Here is a 26,097-nt window from a genome sequence, read left to right on the forward strand (position 1 = left end):
ACATATCTATATAACTCTGTTATATAGTTCAAAAATGATCTTTTTCTTTACATGTAAAAATATCATTTTCAGTTTGAAGCGCCCCCCCCCACACAAACCAAGGAAACATATGATAAACACTCCCAGGGACATGATGTAATGATTTCAGTCAGTTTGAGGTTCCTTTTGACTATTTCAAGACTATGATGCCTGATCTCCCCTTCCTTCGCAATTTGAGACGGTTGTGCTCATACTGTAGGCTAATGATCACAGCAATACTTGTAGCCTGATTCCTGTGTTGGGGCTGAGACCATGTCTCCCTCTACCTTTGACAACATAACACAAACTGTAGGTGTGAAACCAAGTGCTAATAGCAATGAGATTCTTTTCATAACATGTAGAACTCATGAGAGACAATTTTTACTTCAGTTTCAGCCTGTATCATTGATTCACCAAGACTCAAGGTAAGAAAACGAAAAAAGTCCTTGAAAAATGTATATATATATTTCTTACAAACAAACTCAATCCATCTATTCTGAATATTTTCCTCTGATACTGAAGTATAGATATGGTTGTTGTTATAGATGTGAATAACAGTTGGTGTTCCACATTATGTCCTTATGGTGCATGATTATCTAAGAAATTAACTGTGGAGAGACATCTTTTATTTCGGCACTTAGAAAACAATCACAATGAATTTGCGTCATTATTCATATAGAACAAAATTTACAAAGCCATTCAAACAGTCGTTTTTTTGATATTCTTTTTTTTTTTTTTTTTATCTCATTTTGTTTTTTTATAACTCAACTTCAAAAATTGAGAATATTCAAAATACACTTTTACCTCACTTCGCTCTCTCAGTATTTACAAATATATACAAGAAAATGAGCGTTTCCCTTGACGACGTTGGTTCTGAACAAGTAATAAAAATTTCTTATTTCTCTCTTTTGTACACTTTTCTCTTTTTTTCCCTCTTTTTTTTCCCATCCCCCACAAAAATCAGGTAAGGGGGAGGTGAGGTGACTTGAGATGACATTAGATGGATGTACTGTGGGTGGACTCAATGGCTTCTGGCATGGGTCCTCCGGGTACTGACTGGTATGACATTGGCATGGGCGTCTTGCCGGGACTCTGGCGGTACAGGCCCCCGTTGGGTGCCCTGTGTTTGCACTGAATGGAGGGGATGGTTGAGCTGCTGAGGGGGTGGGGGAGGGTGCTGCCAGGGCCCTGAGCTAGTGTCCGGCCCACCCCATGATGGCCCTCCCCTGGGAGAAAGGTGCTCACAGACAGGCCCGTGCCCGGGTAGTCCCGAACAGACTCCAGCTGCTGGCTGGGCTGCATGCTGCCGATGTCCAGCGCAGAGATCTCGATAGATGGGCCGGGGATCTGCTTGTGCGCCATGTCCTCGTCCATAAGACTGTTCATACGCCGATGCACCTGTTCCAGATTCACCTCCTTGTCCTAGAGGGCAAGAGAGAGAGAGGGGGAGGGAGGGACACAGAGGCTGAGACTGGCTGTTCCCACCCAGGGGGTTCTCAGGCTCCATGCATTTAGTTTCATTCTTGACTTTCTTTTTTTTGTTTTTTTTCCCAAGCCTCTTTGTTTGACCAACCTCAACATGCGGATTGAGAAATGTCCAATTGGAATTGAGGTGAAACAAACTAATTTAGGGTAATAGGTGTATAGAATGTGCACCTTGAAATCAAACTTGGCCGGTAAACATACTGTAGAAAGTTTGATGTTTAGTAAGGGAGTGTCAAATCTTTGACAAAAACACCAATTCTGGAGCCAAACTAAATCTACATCCTTGTCTTTACTGGCTGACCTTTCACACAATGTAACATGCGGCTCTGGAGAACCCACTTAAGCTTTGCTGGGACCTTGGCTACAATGCACCCCAGTTATTGCTGATTCTAAATGTAAAATCTAAAGTTGAGGTCATGAATGAAAGTATCACATTTACAGGGTGTGTTATAACCTCTCAATCACCTACTGATGTTAGCCTGAGGAATTGATTTGATATGAGATAAATAACTTCAATCAATCTAACTGCTGAGACCAACAGATACTGCATCTGTGTACAACTGCAGTCATGCATACCTGTTAAGAAATAACTGACACTTGAGAGGCTCTTTGTTGACAAAAATATGCTACATCGTGACTTCCTAAAGTAGAGGACAAGAAGTACCACAGTGAAGCAGACATCACTAGCCAATTAGGAGAAGCTACTGCACACAGATTCTACACAAATGCTACATTGTCTTAAACAGTAGATAGCTTGGCTCCAGCAATGGTCTGTTTCAACGGTGAGCACAATGATATTAGTCAACAACTGAATTATGGAGACAGGAAACCATGTTGAACTCTATGGACAGTACATACGCCACCACAATATTTTGCAATGTTAAGATGCCACTAATGGAGCACAAAACAAAACAATGTTTTGGAATGGATTAAAATAATCCGAAATTATATTCTTGACAGAGGATGATTTCTTGTTCTATTCTACATACTCTAGTCTACACAGGAAAGAAAGTTTTGATATGAATATATTGAACCGGGAAAATGAATAATTTTGATTAGTTAACCATTTCTATATCTTTGACATCTAGACAGCGATGACATTTGTTATGTCTGAATGCACTTTGAGGACAACTCTTTAGTAACTACCCAAATGGTGGAAAAACTGACATTTGAAACTAAATGACTGTGCTGGATATACCGCAGATTTGTCTAAAACAGTGCCACCCATGAAGACATATGCATTATTAAAACTACGTCTGAAGTAGTTATTCTCAAAAATGTTATCATCAGAGATATTCGCATGCACTTTGAATTGGATCAGTGTTGAATCAAACTCTCCAGTAGATCATTCACTCTTTCACTTCTCAAGACCAACTTCCTATCAAAAGCACATTATACAACTGCAACTCCAAAACTAAAGTACAACATAAAGGCTATCTGGAGAAGCCCTTAATTATGCTACTTAGTGCACTTGATAAAAAATCCACTTAATCTCTCTTGATAGAACCATGTCAACTATTATTACATGCATGAAGCATCTGCTTCATCTACATATTTTTTATTATGAAGTTGCGCCTTCAGGATTTGTTCCGGAGTCTTTATCAACAGACACGTAGTTGATATGACGTAATCCACCACAGTATCAACCTTGTCACATAAAAAGTCTCATTGCTAATTAAAACATCACAGCTAAGGCTATTGTTTTCGCAGACTGGCACCTCATTCAAATATGCTTCTAATCGCATTGCATTGGCAGCATGCCTAAATAAACAAATGCATCAAATCAAACTCCACCAGTGTTTTAATAACAGTGTGTTGATTTAAATTAAGGAAAAATTACAACTACGCTGCAGTGGGGATTGCTTCCCTAACACAAAAACAGCTCTTAACTATAAAACACTACTTCACTATAAAACCACTCTATCCTTGCGGTCTGACATTTCCGTTTTTGTTTTTTTGGGGTAGACGTGAATAAGCTGTTTTTAAAGTGCCTTTGTTACACAAGGAGGTTATCAGCCATGACGGTCCTCATATCCGTATGCTAAGATCCGAATATCAAGCACAATCTGTTCCATGTTCTATAAACCACCTGTTGTGTAATACATTGTGAATGCATTTTGAGGCATTTTTCGGGGCTGTTATAAGCATCTGTTATGACTGCTTTATAACATGTCTTAAAATGCAGTATGGGTGTAATAGAAAGCACCGTTCATAAGTGATCATAATCAGGTGATTCATAGACAGTGGTTCTTATTACACTTCTCCTGATTTCCTGTAGCATGTTTCTGTGTGAGAGTAAGACAGGCCCTTCACCATGCATCCATACACTACAAAATAACTAACCAAAACAGGGAGAAACAGAAGAAGAAGAATCAGAAACTAGGAGGATTGCCAATGATGGGAGATGGTTAGTGGAGTTTTAGATGGCCCCCCAGGCCCCCAGTGGGACAGAGTGTGCCATTTGGTTCGGCACCACAAATCAGATCTTAGAGGAGCTTCTATTCTGACCTGTGTCAATAGCTTCTGCTTCATCCCAGTCTCTTTCTCTCTCTGTCCAAATGTCCTTCCTCCCTTCCGATGAAGCAGTTGTTATGTCATTATATGTCAATGGACCAGAAACCCTTGCCAGTCTGTAATCCTTAGTAACCTGCACGAGATCATAAACAGTCAAGAATAAGAAACGGATGTCCACATTGACATATAATTGCAATAAGACGTCACACAGTGTATTACTAGGGATTATGGACTGGGTGGGGGCAGATGTTTGTGGCTCTTATTGCTGGGGTGACAGTCAGACAGACCCATGCAAGCATCCTGTTTTTGCTCACACTTTAATTTACGGATCCATATCAAGCCTTTCCTGTCCCATGTCACATGCAATGGGGACAGAGTCTCTCCCATGGAAGAGGTCTGTATGCATGGTGACGTCATCACAGTGTCTCGAGTAGATTGAACTCTTAAGAAAGGCTGTAAGTGAACTGATAATGAGGTGCTGTATAGTCAGAGTTAAATGAGCTTAGCAGGCACTTAACAAGGTATTGAACGTGAGTGAAAACATAAAAAGGTGTTTGCTTAGAATTTTGAATGTGTTTAGAGTAAACATATCTGAGGAACTCTGTGGGTAGTCAATGGTTCTTGATTATTGGCAGTTTAAGGACTTTTTCAAATTAAATCTAATGGGGAGCCTACAATAAAACATTTACTTTTTACACATTTCAAACCAATCCTTTTCCTGATTGGTTTTGATATAAATTAGATAAATGGATTTATATTGAAATAATATATAGGTGTTAAAATAAAAATAGGTGTTAGTTCCTTAGACAGTGTAATTCTATGCTATTTCAACGTTCCGTACGTAACTACAGTAAATATGGTTCCTCTGAAGTGCATAAAAATGTGCGAAAACCATGGATAAATGAGTTCATGAAAATACATCATTTCAATACAGTTATTGACTGGGTACACTAAATTACTGGGTAAGGAGATTGGAGGTTGAATCAGCATCATCTTAAATCCGTTTGTTCAGCCGTGTTTGTGTGAGACTCGTGTAATTATCTTGATCCAGCAATTTATTATCCGGAGGGCTGTTCAAGGAGTTTAATTATGTATTATACACATCAATGAAAAAAGTGTTTTTTTTAAAGTACCCAAAAAATACCAATAATCAAGTTAAAAATAGATTAGTAAGAAAATGATCGGGGGGGGTGGGGGGAGCTTAAAAAAAATCACTTTTCTGTGACTGAGAATTAAAGTATGCAATACAAAACAGATGAATTTGGTGTCAGAGTTGGGTTTCAAGGAAGGGGGGGGTTGAGTGGTGGGGACCAAATTTGATTTCATCAGAGCACAATCTACAGCTGCGTGTACTGGAGCTCGACTAGATCGGGGCTTGCGTCTGCGGCTGGATCCTTAAAGTAGAGTGTGGCAGTGTCCTCCCCCTGCCCTGTCCTCCGGGCCCTGTGCTCGGTCACCTCTTTGGGCTGCTCTTGGCGACAGCGGTTGCTGTTCCACCACATCTCCAGGCCGGCCACCAGGCAGGCCAGCAGCAGCCCCGCTGCCAGGATGCAGAAGACCCCGGCGAAGCTGTGCAGCTTCAGAGAGCGGCCGTCCGGCTGGGCGTTGGAGTGGCTGTTGAGGTCGCAGCGGCCTGTGCGGGGCCACCACTTCTGCTTCAGGATGTCCAGGTCTCCTTTCTCCTGCAGCTCCAGTATCCTGTCAGGGGAGAGGATGTGTGTGATACACTTGTTCTACCTCTGCTTCCTTCAAAACAGGATATCCCTTTAGAGGGATTATATGCCGCTAGTTAATTAAAATGATATAACCACTGCGGATAGAGCTATACTAGACTGCATTCATGCCATTTAATAAGTTGGACAAAGAGAGAAATCAAATGCTTGTCAAATGCTAGGCATTTTCCATTTACTTTAAGGTCCATTAAAATATTATAAACCTGAAGGAACTTTGAAAAAGAGACCTTTTTTTCTGACCATTCCCACATGACCATGTTTTAAGAATGCTGTGGCACACTATGCATTCAAGAAATTGAATCACACAGCAAACTCTATTAAATATAGTCTTTTGTGACCATTTTCCGGCAGAAATGATTCCAAAATAAACATAGTGAAGAACTGCTTAATTAAAGGAACAGGTTTTCGAGGGGAGGCTATTATCATTATTACCTCGTGGGCAAACACTACCCATCACTACAGAGATAAAAAAGAAAAAGCAGCGCATGGTGAATTTCTGTGGTTATGGAAAGACGGGAAGAGGGAAGAGAAATGGATGATGATGATGGGATAAGACGGGAACGGAGCAAGTAAGATGAATCGCTCCCTGTAGAGGAGGTGACATGGCGGTTGGAGTTGTTATTACCCCCTGAGCTGCCTCCCAGCTGTCTCCCAGCACATATCCATGACTGTGCTGCCATTGTAACGACACCGCAGGGGTGGCCAAGCTTATCCACAGAGGGCCTGTGTGTGTGTGCAGGCTCTCATTCCAACCAAGCAGTAGGCCACCTGATTTCACTGATCAAAATCGTGGTTGAAGATTATGATTTGTGGTATTGCTTAAATTCAGATGTGTTACAAATCCCTCTGCACATACTATGGTCTAGAGATATTAATTCCTGACATCATGATGGGGGACTCTTGTGGGGATGCTTGGCATAACATCATTACCTAAGATCTCTATCTGTGGCGTAACCCTGCCCTTCGCCCAGCTGAATCCCTGCATACTGAGCACGCTCAGTGCCCTGACTGAGCACACCTAGGAAGAGATGAGAGGCTTTAAGAGTCCCTCTCAAGTGATCTGTGGTGATTTATCACAGGGATAGACCATGTGGCCTATAAGAGTCCAGATCAAACCTCATCTCAGCACGGAAAGCTTGATTCATGTCCTGCTTTGTTCCATCCAAAGACCTGTGTCTAAATCTATGGATTAGAATGGTAATCCAGTCAGGTCGTGAAGTTGGGTTATTTTCCCGTTCTCCGCTGTACCACATGCTTTTGCGATGAACAATGATACCTGAGGAGGATCAATGTAAGATGTGTGGGAATACACTCAAAACTGAGGTAGTGGGTATAATCTGGGGGGAAATCCTTGGCCAATATTACACACTCCTAATTGGTTATATTTGTATATAAATATATATAAATGTGATTATTGAGATTTAGACAATCTGCCAGCATCTGTTACCTTTGCAATGGGATCAATTCGAGATGGTTGATAGAGAGAACAAAAAACTGTGACTAATGAACCGAGTCTTGAGCTTCAGTGTGCCTGATGAATGCAGTAAACACCAGTGAAGCATTATAGGCTGCTTTCATAAACCTACTCAGCTGGAACATAAAAACTACCTTATTAATTGCAACCTGGGTTGAATAAAAAAGTAAAAACTTGCCTCAAGGATATAAAGCAAAGATCCCATACCGTACTTCAAACACATTAAGATGCTCTGCAATAACGGTTTTGGAGAAGTAATCAAAACTAATATCAGAGTTGAGAGGATGATCACAGGATAATTGCTATTACTCCTAAGTATTCCAAAATGTGTACAGTACAGTATGTTTTAAAACACAGGGTGATAGATTACGTTGAATTTACACCTGTGTGATAATGCTGTTACCAGTCTAGCATGACTCTAGTAACATGTTGTCATCTAGTACTTAAGTAATTGCATTGTGTTAACGATGCAATTACTAATCAGTTACTAATGAACTATGTTGTCATCAGAGTAAGTTCAGTGTTGCGACACAGGTATAATAACTTCATGTTACTCAATGGGTTGAGACTTAAACGGTACAGGTTTTATGCAATTTAGTCTAGGATTAGGCTTAATCTGTGTCTGGGAAACCATCCCTATTATTAGTGGACCTCTCGGTTTCCTCGTCCTGAAATGGCAGAACCTAACCACTCAATGATCTAACAGACAATTACGGCGCTCAATTCCCCCAGGCGCCGTCAAACATCAGTGATTATGTTTCAGGCTTTTATGAAGCAGAAAAAGTCATTAGGAGTCAAAGTAGGTGTGTGTTAAACCATATGCACTTAGGATGTGTTCTCAAGGTGATGGGGAAGAGGAAGGGATGCTAAAGGAGAAGGAGAGGTGAACAGGTGCAGATACGGTAAACAGTGCATGCATGTACAGTATGTAGTTAGGTAGGTAGGTATGTATGTATGTATGTATATATGTATGTATGTATGTATATATGTATGTATGTATGTATGTATGTATGTATGTATGTATGTATGTATGTATGCATGCATGCATGTATGCATGCATGTACAGTATGTAGTTAGGTAGGTAGGTAAGTATGTATGTATATATGTATGTACATGTATGTATGTATGTATGTATGTATGTATGTATGTATGTATGTATGTATGTATGTCTGAATGTATGTATGTATGTATGTATGTATGTATGTATGTATGCATGCATGCATGTATGCATGCATGTACAGTATGTAGTTAGGTAGGTAGGTAAGTATGTATGTATATATGTATGTACATGTATGTATGTATGTATGTATGTATGTATGTATGTATGTATGTATGTATGTATGTATGTATGTATGTATGTATGCATGCATGTACTGTATGTATGTACAGGATGTAATAGGGATTTTAACGTTAACATATAAATGTTTAATCAATAAGGAATTCCTAACTGGTTAGAAAAAATCCCTAAACCAAGCACGTTAATTTTCCCATCTATGTATAACCACAGGAATATGAATTAGTCATGAAAAAATGTGATACATATTGTAAAAAGCTGAATAGCGCAAATAAACTGTCTCTTTATGATAACTGAATATTGCAGTTGGGTAAACAGTGTATTTTCTCACACGTGCCCCCTCAGATTCCTACTCTCAAGCGCATTTCACAACCTCTCTGCTGCCCAGCGCAGGTCTGGGCGCTTGTCCACCGCTCCTCTTGAACTCAGCTGAACAGAGAGAATAATGCCCACAGCACAGGCAGATATATTCTGCATTCTGTACTCTATTTCCCGAAAGGCCAAAGTTCACAGCAAAACTACATTTTGAGGCCAGATGCAGTTGCTAAACTGACTTTAAGTGCAACAGCACATTTCCGTTGTTTTCCCAGAGGTGCGGGCTGCCTCAACATTTCACTAATCACCTACAGAATGTACAACTGGGTAATCAGTGGTAAACAAAATGAATGAAAATAGCCTATTTGTCAGCATGTACTGTAGGCCTGGAGAAAGAGCTTCATCATTAGGCTGCAGGGCGAGCGGGGCTGTCTTCACAAACTAACGGCGGAGCGATTCCCTATCAAAAGACACCAACTGTTCCTGCATGGAATCCGTGCCAGTCGTCCCATGTGCCTTCTGAGCGTTGCCCTTGCATTCAGCCTTTCATATTAAAAAGATAAAGTTGAATGCTTTAATGCAAGCATAGACCTATCGTTTTTGGTTTGTGGGTTGCCTGAAAAAAAGATTGAAAACCATATCTAGTGGTCAAATGTGCAAGCCGGTGACATGCCATCAGAATACATACATAATTAAACAATTGTTTTGATGGTTTAAACGTTTAACCGTTTAAAATCACCTCCACTCACGGTTTAGAAAAAAAATAGTTTTTTAACATCCCTAGTATGTATGTATGTATGTATGTTTGTATGTACTGCATTTTGTGTATGAATGCACAGAGTTACTCACTTCTGGGAGAAGAGGTCTCTGTAGGGGCTCCCATGCTGCATGGCGATGCCGTAGCCTTTGCTGCTCATGCTGTTTCCTGTGACAGTGATGGTGCAGTCGTCGTCCGTCAGGGCAGCGTACTCCACCACAGCCATATCCCACAAGAAGGCATACGGCGCTTTCTTCGTCTGCAAAGTGACGCAATTACAAACGATGATGCGTTAGGATGATCCACATGGATATGACAACACATGGCTTCTAGAAATCCCATTGTATTATGCAAATACCTTGAGCGTCTTTTACTCCCAAATCTTCACAATTTGATCCACAATCCACAAGTCCATGGTAATGTTGGGGTGTGATGAAAGCGTAGCGTGCACTAGCTTGTGCATGGTAAATGTCAACCGCTTCTCTGTCTAAGTTGACTCCTTTTGGGAGCAACTGAACAATTCATATCTTGATAACTTTCTACAACAACCTTAGAACTCAGAATCAAAAGTTATCATATCTGCTTGTTGATGTTGCTCCCATCTAATTGCTTACCAGAGTTAATATAATCAAACCAAGTGTTCTTCTAATTCTGTTTGTTACAGTTAATTGCATACAGCATGTGTTCATTTTCTGCCATTGACATTGATTTGGTTTCTCTTTGATAAGGCCCAGGTATTCCCAGGCAGCACATCCGTATGTTAGTCACAAAGGCTCACACTGTTTGTTGACAAACCAAAATAGGCCCACATCTGCTGGGCTGCTAAAAGCCTCAGTTCACTGACTCCTGAGACAACAAGGCCATTGTATTGCATCAGAAAAAGACAAAGACGACAAAAAAATACCAATGACTCTGCATCACTCCACCAGAATGTCTCCATGTTGGTAGATAATTGAAAATTATTGTATTGGAAAAACACAAGGCAATGCAATTACACACATTCAAATGTGTGCACAGTTGTTTCGACAAAAACAAGAGAAGGAGAAGAGGGAAACATGCATCTTCTTTATGCAAATCACTGCAGAACATATGGGCTAAGTATAGTTATTTCTCAGAAATGTATCATGGCTGTTTATAATATTAACCAGCACCATTTAGCTGCCAAACTGCCTCATATTCCTGCCATATAACAACCCCAATGATGAAGACTATTTTAAAGTTACAAAGGCTACCAGGACAGATTACAGTACAATTTGGCCTTATCTGTTCATCAACACCAGATGTAATCAGCATACCCATGTCCTATGGGTCAACAGGCCCTAAACAAAGGATTACTTGGCTAAACATCTTGAGATGCATAAATAGCCAGTAAACCCCCCCCACATCAACAGTACTCCATCTCTCCCCTACCACCTCACCTTGCGGATGCCCTCAGAGGGGCTGGACACAGAGTAGTCATGTCCGTTGTTCTTGCTGATGGTCCTCCACAGCTCTGCGTAGGTGCTGTCCTGCTCCAGTGGATTGGTGCCCTTGTTCTTGAAGTAGTCATAGACGGCTGAGTCTCTCACAGTGCCGTAGGCTACGTCCATCTGCTTCGACAGGTCCTGGAATGTCCTAGAAGAGCAACGGGGAGGGAGAAATACAACACATAAAACACAGAGAAATACAAATACATACACAAAGTGGATTTGTATATCAAGGGCAGACAGTTTGTTTTCTTACAAAAACCTTTTAGATGAGCATGATTTAGCTTGCATGGTGCAAGGGGGCATGTGGAATAGTCACAACAGTGCAAATCCTCTTCATTCAATGTGCAGGGCAAGTTGTAGTATATGAAGGGCACCTATAATTGAAATCTTAAGATAGTTCTTTGGATAAATCCTGTTTTGATTTTGTCTGATGGAGTTCAGTACAGTAAAGTAAAGGACAGTATATCAAGGGTATGTAAGAGGTAGGCTGTCTGTAGGAGGGGGGGGGGGATGCTGGCTGGGCATGGCTGTTTGTAGGATTGGCCTGGCAGGTGGGCCAGCTGTAGCAGAAGGAATATAGAGCGCTCTGTTTTCCACTCACTGTTCTGTGTAAGCACCCTGGGGAGGTGAGGACACCATGCTTAATAGACATCTTCAGACAGGAAGTAATAATATGCTAATTAGCTGTTTGTAAGCGTATTAGTTTGTAAACACCGGAGGACGGACAGGGCTGTCTAAGAGGAGGGGTAAAGGGAGGTTGTTTTAACTTTGAATGTGTGGAAGCCTGACTTTTAATTAAGGCCATCTCTGTAAAATAAATATTTGTGATTAGATTAAACAGTAATCATCAAACAGCGTGTTAGAGTGAGGAATATTCCTTCCAAGTCATCAAGAAATGAGCAACACAAAGATATCCACTTTCTATTATCACTGAGGGTAAAACAATTTCACAAGCTACTTTATTGTGAAGATTATAGTTTTTTTTAGAAGTTGACAGAAAATGTCACATTCTTTATAATGAGTTTTTAAACAATGAACCATACCAAATTAACTTGCAAACTAGAGGTAGTTTTGACGGCACTTGGAATGAGACCAAGTACTGTATAAGTCAAAGCATTGTGTCGTTGTGAAAGGTTTCTGATTTAAGTGTGCAACTTAATTAAGCTATTCATTCTACCAGTGACTGCCTCTAGATGATATACTTTGTTACTTGGTTACCAAAGCGTGGCTTTATAATGAAAAGATGTTGTGCACATAATATTGTAAGTAGGATGCATTCAGAATAAATTGAACATTTATACTGTATGAATCTGTATTGTATTATATTAGCACTGGCACTACCCCTGGGACCATTCTAGAACAGTACAAGAGCCCATACAGCTACAATGCATCCGTCTGCTACTGTATGACAAGTTGTCAGTAAGCAATGCACACAGTCATTAGTTGACAGTCAAGCAAGCCGCCTGTCAGTCTGGGAAATGTAATAGACTTTTTTTAAGTGCAATACTATTTAAGGGGAGCGATGCTTTAACCTTCAACTGTCACTCACAATACGTTACCTTGCTAAAAAAAAGTAAAGAAAATGATTTACTGTATGGTCTTTTCTCACAGAGTTTATGGAGCATTTCAGAGCTGAGCATTTCAGAGTATCAAACGATACACAGTAACTGTGAGGCAAAATGGTGGGTTTCCTGTCTGGGTGATCCCTGACTAAACAGCCACCATGGACTGCTGTAATTGGTTTATATTATGACTGACAGAAAGGCGGGCATATGGTCTCATACACTGGTACTTAGTACAGTACGTTAATACCTTCATATCCAATGATGCTACAAGAGATACTCTGGTGACTGTTGGACATGTTGCATTAAGTAGCAGATGCTTCCCTTTTTTGGGGTGAGTGAATTCAGGATAGGTTCAAATTAAACATGTCTATTGGTCTGTCCTCATTCTGGCTAATAGCACATGCCAAGTAGTCTATTGAATTAAGCTTTGATTTTGTCCTGTATGTCCATTTCTGTTGCAGGGTTTGGTTTATATGAGTGTTTACAAGCAAGATTGAACCTCCCTAGATATACTGCACCCTAAATGTTATACTTTACAGTGTTAACATTAATTAATAGGGTTGCAAGAGCATAAATATGGAATTTAAACTGTAACCTGACACTAGACCCGAGGCTTCTCCTTCACTTGCCTTTTGGGAAAGACCGGGATAAAAACGACATGCATTTTTTACAAACTGTGCTCTGAACAAATCAATGTGATAGAACACTCGTAAGTATCAAATGCACATTAAAATTGTAAATTAATTCACCTGAGAGACAACTATTCATATTTAGTGGATATTCATGAGGGTTTAAACCCAATGTGCGATATAACTCAGACTTCTATGTAAATCATGCATTGATGTCAATAACATATTTAAGCACACAGATCTCGTGTTAGGATTCGGCCTGCACTGCATATAGTATTAGGTCAGAGTCCGCAGTGTGATAATAATGCGTTCAGGTTACCTCAGTCAATAAACAGTACAGTAGTTTAAATGGATGCCTCTGCCTGGTCTTGGCCTGCCCTGGCCTAGTCCCCAAAGGACTGCAAGCACAGCAACATTCTCAGTGACCCAAATGGAAATAGATAGAGAGAAGTCACTTTTATTGGGCCCTTACCCAACAGAGCATGACAGACAGACAGACAGACAGACAGACAGACAGACAGACGCACACGCACACGCACACGCACACTCCATAATACATCTAGTGATAATAGTAAGAAAAGCTACAAAATCAATCTTTCTTTTTCCCTGTTGCTGGCTTGTTTATTACTGGGTCCATTGCAGGCCATTTGAAACTCCATGAAAAGAAATGATAATAATAGCTCAATATAGCAGCTGATAACAGCTGAGCTGTTGTTTGTGACAAGGTAAAGTCTCAGAAGAGCATAATAACCCTCTGTACAGTATCAGGGATGAATCTTTATCCCTATCCATGATGTCTCTCATTTCATCAAATCAATAGATAATTTCAGGTTCTGGTCAATGTCTGTCTGTTTTTCAATCTGTTTTTCAAGGTTGGCAATAATTGCAGAATGAGGTCAGAATATGTTAGAGATGAACATGAACAGAGACAGAGATTTTTTGTTGTTGTTGTAAGAGACAAAGTAGTGTGCTTATGACAGTTGTTATGGAGTGGTTGTTATAATGTTTAATGTCAGTGCTGCATTAACACTATATAATATAAGAATTCTGAAGACAGACTCATTGTAATTCATGGAATGGAGTGTTTGATACCATTCCTCATTCCATTCCATGCATAAAATGAGCCCGTCCTCTGATTTCTACCTCTACCAGCCTCCCCTGGTCTCCAATGTATGGAAGACTACACTTTAACATTCATGAATACACTGTTTGTACTTTGAGTAGTAAGTCAAAAGAAGAGGTTAAAAAATCCACTGTATCTGTATATATGCACGCTTGAATAAATAGCCTCCTTTGTCAAAAAACAAGCATTGATGAAGATACAAAATGTCAGCTAGGATTTGATTTCCTTGAAAATACTTGAGAAGCAGCTAGGGAAGTTGCATGTCACACATTCCAATCAGAAAATACATTTGCACTGTGATGTTGCAATATAAAATGACTGCCATACGTGACTGTTGTTGTCAACGTCCCCATACAAATTAAACCAATCAGAGGCCACCATTCAAGTTAGTGGTTACTCAAAATGCAATCAATAATTCTATTATTATTCTCTAATGTGTTTCTCATTATCAACACATGTATTCAAAATATAAATAAGAAGTACACGGCAGGCAGCCAAACAAATTACCCTGCGGACATAGAAAGTGTCTTTGTGGGTCCTGCCCAGACCCTGAATACTGATCAGCTCAGAACAAGGATGGTTAGATCTACATAATCCTCTGATCAAGGACAGACGGAACAAAGAAAATGATTCTTAAAATCAGGATGAAAAGATAATTGTAACTTTGATGCCTTGCCAGCTTTGGTTTTCTAAGCCTAAAACGGTCCTTGCTTAATCTGTTGCCTACACCACTTGACACCCACTCCAAAGAATCCAACCAATCCGAACCAATCCAACCAAAATCCTTCCGACTCACATTAATCTCGGGCACTTGTTCAGTGCTTCTCAATCCAATGGTACGCTTGCGAAGCACCATCCAGGAGGGCACTTTGTGGCAGGACAAAGCAGCAGAGTTTTTGCCCCCCCGCCCCTTTAGTCTCCCCCTGTGCACATCCCTGTCCTTTGTTCTTTATTTACCACTATAAACACCTGCATTTTGGCACACTTTCACTCATAGTAGATTTAGAGAACATCAAACTGCCCTGCATCAGAACACAGGAAGAGACTTCAGACCCTGGCAACAGGTGAGAGTTCAGTGCTTAATCAAGCCATCATTGCCATCTGGACAGAGATTAGAGTTATCAAAATGCCCTCAACTGGACAAAGATTAGAGTTATCAGAACACCCTTAAATACCTCATCCAACAGCAGCATAAACAGCATGAACAGATCCGTTTCTCTGTAACCTAACGCACCCTGAGTACAGTCATAAACAATTAGACTGGAACGGCATCAGAACATCAGGTGAGGGGAAAAAAAGAGCCATAAAAGGCTATTTCTGATTTTTTTGACACTGATTGTGTGGGCCTGAGGGGGGGCGTGGCAGCAGGTTCATTCACATGGAGAACTGACTTCAAAGAGATTCACACTGCACCAGGATAACGTTGTGGCTGACGTGCTGAAGAGACTACATTACGGTCCTATTGGACGATGAATGAAATGTTCTGTATAATAAGCGTGACAAAATCACAAAACAAAACTTAAATCCCCATGAACGAAACAATGCTGTTGCCAGAGAGTAATTACAGTGTTATTACATATATAGGTATAGCATTTTACCATGACAAAGTGAGAGAATAGGACTGAGAGAATGAGAAAAAAAGAGAATTCGAGTGGCGGTGAAAGCTATGAAAGACCTGGCAGGTGAGCAGGCTGCCTGACCTTCCCACCACCCCTCATCCCAAATCCTTGAAATATACCATTTGCACAACATCAGCATAATCAAATACAATCAGACATCAACGCAGCACCACCTGAGCAAATATACATCGTGCGGGGATAAGCGGTGGATAACATTTGCCGATCCGAAGGTAAACACAGTATGAATAGTAATCTTGAAGAATTCAGCCTCATGCCTTTCTGTGTGTTCCATCTACATGTATACTTGTGTCTCAGAGTGAGACTGTAGACAAATGATTATACATGATTGCAACAGGAGGAGGCTGTGTCTCTATGACCGGAATATCAAACAGTTAACGTCCCAGTGTTGTGAAACAGTACTCTTGAAAAAAAGGTTTACAATTCCAATGTCTGAACATCCCAATACCTGAATGTGGTATGTTGCAAGTGAGATTAAACCTACATCATTGCTGCATAGGGTTATCCCATTACACCTGAATTAGACCCCATTATTGGATTTAGTTTTTAATTATCCAGAACCGGGTTTAGTTTTTAACTATCCAGAACACAATTCCCTGGTAATAAACCAAGGAAGTTACAGTGACACGCGTTTGTTGCGTTCAATACCTTTAATGAAAACATTAATCAATCCTAAATTGGTTGTGTTTTTCAGCTATCCTCTATCCCTATCTTCTATAAATATTTTTATAATATTTTTAAATCATGCAATTATCGTAATTCATCTTTGATTAATTATGTGTCAAATTAATAAAATAAAAAATCAAGGGTTAATGAGGGAGCACGTTTTTCAAATTAACATTGTGCTTTAAAACACAGCGATGATGTGTGATATATCATTATGTAACCTCCGTTGTTTAAAATAGGCTACAAGAACAACCACAGTTTACTACCGTGACCATTCACAAAGCTTTATCCCCATAAACCCCTGATGGAGAGAACCCTTGTGAAAAGTTAATATTGTGTATGGGAGAGAATAAAAGCAAATGAACTGCCCAGTAGATTTTCCCTTTAGTCTCCTTTAGTGCAGACAGGACATTAGAGAGTCCGCGCAGGGAAGCCAAAGTCGTCACTCATGATTTGATCGCCGGCTTAACAATGCCTTGACACTTTGATGCCGTGGCGGAGGGAGTGGAGCTGTGTGGCGTGGAGGGGGTGACCTACCGTACGGTGTGGTCCATGCGAGACACGGTCAGGTAGGCTGCCAGGTTGGCCGTGTAGGAGGAACAAACAATGAGGGTAAAAAGCCACCAGCTGCCCATGACGATGCGCAGGGCCACGGAGCTCACCACGCTGTCCCCACCTACATGGTGAGAGAAGGGTCATTTCAAAAATGTTAAAGTTTTATTCTATTCATCGATGTTTTGGGGTTATATAAGGAGAAAGAAAGAAGAGGCCCACACATCAGATTATTAAGGCTTTTTAACATGAGCACTTATTTTATAAGCTAAGCTTATATTTTGGGTTCTGATGGGCATGAGGCATTTATAAGTCATATTATTAAAAAATAATGGCTATATATTATTCATTTAAAAGTCCCAAAATTGATGTACCAATCCCAGATTTCCCCTTTAAACATATTTGCTACAGCTCCAAAATCTGAATATTTGGACAACATCCCAGTAACCTAACAAGCATGAGCGACTGGCACAACCCCTTGACTGATACTAATAATAATGCACTATAACAGCATGCGTGAAGCCATTGTTCTCCTGTGATCAAAACTGTCCACTTGAAAACCAACAGAGGACCAACAGGACAGTTGCTCCCCAGATTTAATCACTTGCTGTTAGGCTTAAAAGGGTTCACGGGCACGCCGCCAGATGGTAATAGATGCAGCTGGAGGTTCAACGGTAGTTGCTGAGGTAGTCATTTATCCCATTTTGCCAGTCTTGGATCCAAACCAGCATATTCTATCTTTCTTCATTCAAAGGCACCTTTGTTGGTGCTCTTGTGAACTTAACAAGCTTGAAATGCAACCACTACTGTATGTTACAATCGACAGTATGTGTGTGATAGCAACATTTATGCAAAAACACAACTGTGTTTCCTTTGCACGATATTAGCATTAGTAAAACATGCTTGGATGCTTTCAAGCTTTCGAAACACAAACATCCTCTTAGTTGCTAACTAACCACAGAATTTTTTGTTTTTTTCCGTTAAATATTTTATTTGCACCTATTATGTTTTCCTTTCTGCCGTTAAATGGTCATTACATCCCTCTCTCTCATACTCTGGTCCTTTAAACTACAACAGCAAGTCTTTTGTAAGCTTTGGACATTATTTACTCACATTAAAATTAAATAGAGTTGATAAGTCTGCTGTACCTTGCTGGACAAAGGCTCCATACACAATCCAGATAGCACTATGTAGAGAATTGGAGACCGATGCAGGGGGCTGCTGGTGTGGTGCTGGGGGGTTCTGGGCCCTCAGTGACTGCATCCTGCTGAGCAGGAAGATGAGAACCCCCACCACGGGGATGGCGGCGGCAATGCATGCCCACACGGCCAGGTCGAACGGAGCGAACAGTGAGAAGATGTTGATCTTCTCCTCTGGTTTACGCAGTAGGATCCCCACAGAGTAGTCCATGTAGCGCTTGCTGAAGTCCACCACGTTCTCACGCTCTGGTGTGATGGTAATGGCTGACACAGCCAGGTCAGCTCTCTGTAGAGGGAGAGGGGGGTGGAACAAACCCAGTCAGGGATGAGTAATGAATGAAACCAACTGGAAAGAAAACCTGTTGGTTGGTGGCCCTTGATGGTCTCAAATGGCATTTTACTCTGGGAAATGGTTGGTTCATGAGTCATAGAGGTCTTTACCTTGTTTATGAGCTCGCCAATCATGCCATTCCAGGAGCCATTAGGCAGCTGGGTGCCGTACTTGCTGTCCCCCACCTGGTAGATCTCGTATTTGAAGCCCAGGATCTTGGCGAGGGCGTCAAGGACATCGATGGAGAAGCCTTTATATCGCTTGGGTTGACCAAGGATGTTCTCAGCCACCATGACAAAAGGATCCTCCTAGGAAATTCAAGTGCGACGTCACATTGAAACACAGGTGAAAACATATAAGGTTGCATGAGCAGGATCAGTGTTAATCTTTTCAGCTGTGGTGCTGCGAACCTCATGGATTCATACTGTACGTTTCCAATTCAAAGCATATGGTATAGATACTATAGGTAACACTGTTGTGTACAAACGTTCCCTACCAGTAGTGTTACTACTTTGACCGTCACTCCTTGCATGCCATTTTCAATGCGACTCTCCTTCAAGCTGCCATTCAGACCATGGACTGAGTCCCACGTAGCCAGCTGGATGAGAAAATGAGGACAGGAGAGAGAGAGAGAGAGAAAGGGCACATGTCTTTTTTTTGGCCATAACAAAAGCCTCCACAGTGTTTTTCAAAGCAGAGACAAAACTCTACCTCTAATTATAAGTTCCAACCTGTCAATCACACAGCATTAGTCCCAAAATATCCACACCTTTTCATGGGCCAGACAAAGGACATCTGAATCATTCTGAAGACTGAAGAGTAATTCATGTTGGCCCATTAAAGGAGCATAGAGGATTATTCATTGCATCCATTTACATGTTGTTTATCAAGGTGTTCTGTAGCACAGAAGGACAGCTAGGCACCAAGCTTTGGTCCAAAGTTACATCTCCCTCTATTGATCTCTACCTCAAATGTTAGCTAGGCTTCCTGTAATGTATGTGTTTGATCATTCGTTGAAAACTCAGCTCTGCTCAGGTACACAGACATGCTGCTTCATTGATTACTTGATATGACATTTGGGTTTCTTTGGCAGTGTGGCCAGATGGATTCTTCTGGCTTAAATTAAACACGACAACGGGGAGGTTTCAGTTCAATAGTCAGGCCACCCAGTCACTTAGGACTGTAGATGTGTGTGTGTGTGTCCATGTGTGTCCATGTGTGTGTGTGTGTGTGTGTGTGTGTGTGTGTGTGTGTGTGTCTTTCTGTCTGTGTCATGGCCACCTGACATTTGTAATGTTACGTCCTCTCATTCCAGGTTACCAACTGTATAAAATGGTGGCTCATGGCCTGCTTTGTGTGGGCTGGGCCAGTCATCTTCCCTTCTCTACTGCTGCTTGATTAAACTCATATTGTTTTATGAACAATTTCACATACAGATAAAAATGGGTCACTTTCTTTTTAAAGAATGTTAATAAATGACCTGATCAGGTAGATTAACCAGCAGATTAATTCACTCCGGGTATAACAGTGGAAGTTAATAACCATCTTAATCTTCAGCCGAACATTGTAATTACTCTGTTAAATCTACCATGCAGGATAATTGTTGTTTTACAGCACCCCCAAGCAGAGAGGGATAAACATACAAACACACAAACATCCTTATACACAAACATTCATACATACACACACACACACATTTGGATATATATATATACACACACACACACACACACACACACACACACACACACACACACACACACACACTCAGATATACATACGTGTATATAGTAGGCCTAACTAAGACATTTTTACTGAACTCACTGCAGCACAATACTGAATCACAACACAATATCAAAAGCCATCTAACAGTCAGATGCAATAAACATTACTGTTTGCATTTATCATCATGATGATAACAGTGGAATATTTTAGTGCTATGTCTTTGCAGCAGGATGAATGTTAAGAGGCTGCCTTAAAGGCCAATAAAGAAGGGCTCACTAGAAGAACGTAGAAGACAAGAGGAATGTCTATGTAACGTCTCGTCCTGTTTCTTAGTACCTCTCTGCTTCCTCATCGGTCCTACAGCTGCTCTATCGACTTGCTCCCAGGAACTTCACCTCCCAGAGGGCGTTTCTATTCCTTGTTGGCTCCTGAGAGGGACGCTATGAAGAAGTACATTGACTCTTCCCTTGCTGCTGGTATCATTCGCCCATCCTCTTCTCCTGCTGGGGCTGGCTTCTTCTTCATCGACAAGAAGGATAAGATGCTTCGACCGTGCATCGATTTCTACCAGCCCACCCTAATATAGCAGGCTCAAACCGGCCCTGCGTCCCAGCATTTCCTTGTAATAAGTATTCCTGTTTTTTTTTTATCTCCTACTGTGTTTTTGACTATGCCTTTTTGCCTACCCCTTTTCGGATTATCTGCCTGCCTGTTTGAACTGCCTACCTGTGTACCAAACCCTGCTTTGCTTAACCCCTTCCTGGATTATCTGCCTACCCATTGACTGCCTACCTGTGTACCGAACCTTTCTGAAAGTAAAGACTATTCTATTGGATTGAAGTTTTTGTCTCTGAGTCGTGCGTTTGAGTCTTTTGCCTGAGTACTCCTGCCATTACAGTCTCTCTCTCTGCTCCAGTGGTTTAATCAAGATGGTGACACCAAACAAACACCGCCTTGATTAAACCCTGGGCAGCCATAACAGTTTTAGTTTTAAACATTACTCGTTTCTTCTAAGTTAGCTCTCTTTCTGTCCTGTTCCTGTGACTACTTTGGATGTGTCTCTTAACTAGAAGAACATGACATCCTCATTAGAACCCTGAGGCCAGGGAAGAGACCAGTTTTATCTAGGGAAGCTATTCTCAGTTGTCCTCTCAGTGATCCCCAAGTCGTCAGCTAGGGATTTCTTCATTATGTGCATTGCGCCCTAAAGGCAGTACCAAAAACACCATGTCCCATATTCATCCATGAATAGTTAAGACCAGATTTAAAAGTGCGAGCTTCTACCCTCTCCAAACTACAACAGCAATGAACAAAACTGTGTAGACAGAGATTTCTATTGTCTTCTCTCTTTCACTAATACGATGTGCACTATTCAGGCTAATTTGATAGGAGGAATTTAAACAATGTATTAGAAATATATTTTAACAGTTAAAATGTTATATTACCTTTGAAGTGGTTCACTTTGAAATGTGTTATGAGCATCAAACTGAAACTGTTCATGCATGCCATGCAGTCGTAAAAAGAGCTTGCGACTTGCGACCGCATAGACCAGGTTTCCTTGAAGGCAACTCAGTGAATCTCAGAATAAAATAACATCCATAGACAGAGTCCTGAACCAGAGGATATTAAGCTCTGTAACTACTCACCATGGCTTATAAAGACAGCACTTATGAACCCAGGCATGACAAGTCGATATTCATCCTATCTCCAGCTACAAGGCCTAATACGGATGGTAAGGGCACAGAATAAATCATCCAACCAGAGCCTATCGCTTGTCAATGGTAAAATGATATGGCTTTCATAATGGCCACAATGTTGAACTTGTAATCTTCATCGACCCTGGAATGTGTCAATTTGCACATGAATGGACCGGGCCGCTTTCACTTTTGGCCTCGGAAACTTCACGACCAAAGTCAATCTTGGGGCTTCAATAGGTTTTTGAACGGATATCTCAAAGATGTTTCATGACCTCTGGAAAATGTATGGGCATATTTTGTACTGTGCTTTCCCAGATATGTGCAATGTACAGCATGTCATTTCATAATTTACCCTGACTTTAAAAGGAAGTATGTGTACAGGCTTCTGAAGTGGCAATAGTTTAATGGTCATATAAACCGCTGGCAGAGATTTCCCTAGACAGACATGGTAATGTAATTGCACTGAAGTCTACTCATGTACAGTATACCCGCTTGATAGGCATGCCTGCTGGCTTTACAGTTACAGCATGCTGGCTTTACAGTTACAGCGAAATTACAATATACTGTATTCTGTACCAACACTTCCAAGAAAATACTTCTCTGATACGTGCTACTGTATGAGACATTTCTATAAACACGTGAGGTTCTTTTTCAGTGCATGCTAAATATGAAACTAAATCCCAAACAGATTTACGTGGGTATGGATCGGGCTATCACATACACTATCACATACACTATCACATACACTAAATCATGCATCGATGGGAGAATTGCTCTCTAAATTGCATGTTACATGCACACCTAGTTATAGCCTCAACCACTGTCCATTGCAATGAATGCAACTGCACATCAGTGATATTCTATTCCATTACAATGAGCCCGTCCTCCGATTTCTGCCTCCACCATCCACCCCTGGTACTGCAGTAATGGGGTTATAAACATACAGCACAGACAGATCTGTACCGTATCCATGTCCTGGAGGTGGATGGATCCCATCGGTCAATGCTTCACCCTTCATGCTCCAGCATAGCCTTTTCCCTTTGTGGAAATGTCAGTTGCGTCGCCAGGATACCGCTGCTTTGAGTGGGTGAGGAGCTAAATGCCAACGCTTGCCACCACTTCACACCTGCTGTGTCCATCCCCAATACAAGTCCTCAGAGCAATGATCTGAAAAAAATGCTTTAGGCTCGGAGAGTGGTGTGACAATCTGTCAGAATGGCTGCTCCGCACGTCAATTTCTGACATGCCTCCAGCTGAGTTTTCATGCTGATCAGAAATTACACCGAGGCGTTGATGTATTAGTACTAGGACAGGGAAGGTACATGTCTGAATATATGCATGTTTCATTTTGATAAGGCGTGTCTAGTGCAAATTCAGAAACACTTGAAATCAAGATACACTTGAAAACATGGAGTTTAACCTCCATGAGGCTAAACTCCATGACCTATGTGACTAATTTCCACCTAAAAACCAGACCCAAACTAAACTGCTTATAACATCAGAAATATGATGATCAGATGCAAAAGCAGGATGCCATTTGATAGGTAACACCTTGAGGTTTTGTGTGGATCTGCTCAGACCATAGTTCAGAATAACATACCACTGTACACATGACAAGGAGATAAAGTAAACAATAGTCAAATTGATCAAATTAAATCAGAATTTGGGCCCAATTACAGGCCCGTGCAGCGTGGAAGAAGTCAGATAGACAGACGTGCAGCTGTGTGAATACTGCAAATGTATACATTTTCATGACCTCTCTACTTGTTTATACCTGTAACACTATAATGACGGCATACACAATGTGTTACAACACGTCAGACTATAATGACGGCATACACAATGTGTTACAACACGTCAGACTATAATGACGGCATACACAATGTGTTAAAACACGTCAGACTAGTTAAGTAATTGCTCTGTAAAAGTGAGCAGACCCTATGACAGACATGATTGATAAACTTATCATTAACTTATCATAATTGATTAACAGTAGCAGTAGCAGCAGACAGTAGACACTTTTATCCAAAGCGACTTACAATAATTACATTTATAAGTAAGTGAATCAACTATACATTAGTCATCGTAAGTAAAACCTTTGACACGTGCCATTGGCAGTCACAGTGCTTACAGTATTATTATTATTATTATTATTATTATTATGCCATGGTTAACATCACCGGCACCCCTGCGGTGTCTCCATAGTCCTACTTGCATATGTATCAGCAGGCAGTGAAACTAAGTAGTGCCTTAAACCTACAGAAAGAAAGTTAAAAAACAACTCAATCAATACTTTCGTCAATCAGTGTTGACTAAACAACCCCCTGTGCCTTCCCTAACAACACAGAGGTACAGTATACAACAGCATGCCTCCATTTCCCTAACAACACAGAGGTACAGTATACAACAGCATGCCTCCATTTCCCTAACAACATCCATCCTGCCCTGCATTCCACCTCCCAGGAAAGTGTCGAATTGTTCATGAAATTGTATATTCTTGTTGAATACTCTTGTGTATTTCATTAAAATGCCTGTCTGATGTTTTGAATCTGCAGGAAGTTTACTCTCCTGAGACATTTCAAAGAAAAGCGCTGATTTGAATTGTAATTAGTGCAGGAAGAACTGTGTTTATCCTTTGTTTATTTAAATACAGGCGGGGGTGGAAAATACTACTGTGGTCAACGTGGTGTACTGTACTGTATTATTAGTGAAAACATTAATTATTGTGTCTTTAAATTTGAATTTCTCACAGTCCAATTCTATAATGTATACATATTGAAAATGTGAAACTAACTTAGGCTTTCAAAGAGCCATTTGCTTTCAAAGAACCATGTGCAAATGCAGATCGCAATGTGCCGATGCAGCTCAACTCATCAAGAAAACAATAAATACCATTAAGGACTGTGAAAAGAAAAAAAGAAAAATCTATAATACACATTTTTATGCATATTATCTAGGATTGCTGAATAGCCAATTGTTATTGTAGGGATTCAAATTATAACCACGAAAGTCGTCTTTTATTCAGTTTTTAATGGATACATTTCAGAAGGAACTCTTTTCAATAGTGTCTCATTACGTCTAAAATGGATTCAACTGAGCTCAGGGAGGCAAAGAAAATCACCCAGTATTTATCTTTGGTTGGGGACAGAGCCTGCAACTGCAACAGGACCAAGAGCCAGGATGAGCTCTGTACAGTAATCTTATAAAAGCTGTGCTACATGGCGATAAGAATTTCCGTCTTGGAAAATGGCCCACCACAGGATCCCTATCTCCAAGGGATGCCTGTGTACCCCCCCCCCCCCCCCCACCACCCCCGACCTGCTACTTACTTGATTATACAACAGATAAACATTGGCTGATAGATACAATTGAAGAGGGGGTAGTTTGCGTAGGGCCTTAGATTTACAGAAATGTGATAATCCTAATATTGGATCATCGTTATTGTTTGAATCTACAACTCTGTTTCTAATCCCCCCTGTAAAAAAGGATAACCAGCAACCATTATGTGATCCTGTCATGAATGTGACTTAGGCAAATGAGAATTCATTGCTATAGCGTTCTTGATCTACAAATGTAAAATAGATTACGGTAATTATCATCCAGCTCATTAACCCCTCTTAGTCTATCCTCCTAATGGTCTTGTCACCATACAGAAAGGTTAATGATCGCAAAGACAGGATGTTGTGTGCTTCACTATTCAGCATGCCCTTCCTGCTTGTGCCAAGTGCTGTAAATTATCAGGTATAGATTGTTGTCAACGAAGTGCATTATGAAGCATCATCGCGTAATAATTACCTTTGTGAGGACTGGCTTGATGCAGACTTTTGTATAAACAGTGACACACCTGATTATACTAATCAAAATCTAAGTGAAGACTATGATTAGATTCAAATATTAAACGGTGTGTTACTGAA

At 40.8% G+C, this 26,097-nt stretch overlaps 1 protein-coding gene across 1 annotated transcript in view; it reads right to left on the reverse strand.

Annotated features, from left to right (window-relative positions):
• Positions 1–1,014: 1,014 nt before the first annotated feature.
• The window catches only part of grid1b (glutamate receptor, ionotropic, delta 1b), a gene marked incomplete at both ends in the record, with an annotated part of 214,449 nt that continues 189,366 nt past the window's right edge, over positions 1,015–26,097 (reverse strand). The window contains 8 exons of the mRNA XM_083686971.1: positions 1,015–1,440; positions 5,475–5,715; positions 9,683–9,849; positions 11,009–11,204; positions 17,217–17,355; positions 18,380–18,716; positions 18,872–19,069; positions 19,258–19,359. Of these exons, the coding sequence (XP_083543097.1) occupies positions 1,015–1,440; positions 5,475–5,715; positions 9,683–9,849; positions 11,009–11,204; positions 17,217–17,355; positions 18,380–18,716; positions 18,872–19,069; positions 19,258–19,359 (1,806 nt within the window). The remainder of the gene's footprint in view (positions 1,441–5,474; positions 5,716–9,682; positions 9,850–11,008; positions 11,205–17,216; positions 17,356–18,379; positions 18,717–18,871; positions 19,070–19,257; positions 19,360–26,097) is intronic.

Source organism: Argentina silus (genome assembly GCF_951799395.1).
Source record: "Argentina silus genome assembly, chromosome: 16".
NCBI classification, from domain to species: Eukaryota; Metazoa; Chordata; class Actinopteri; order Argentiniformes; family Argentinidae; genus Argentina; species Argentina silus.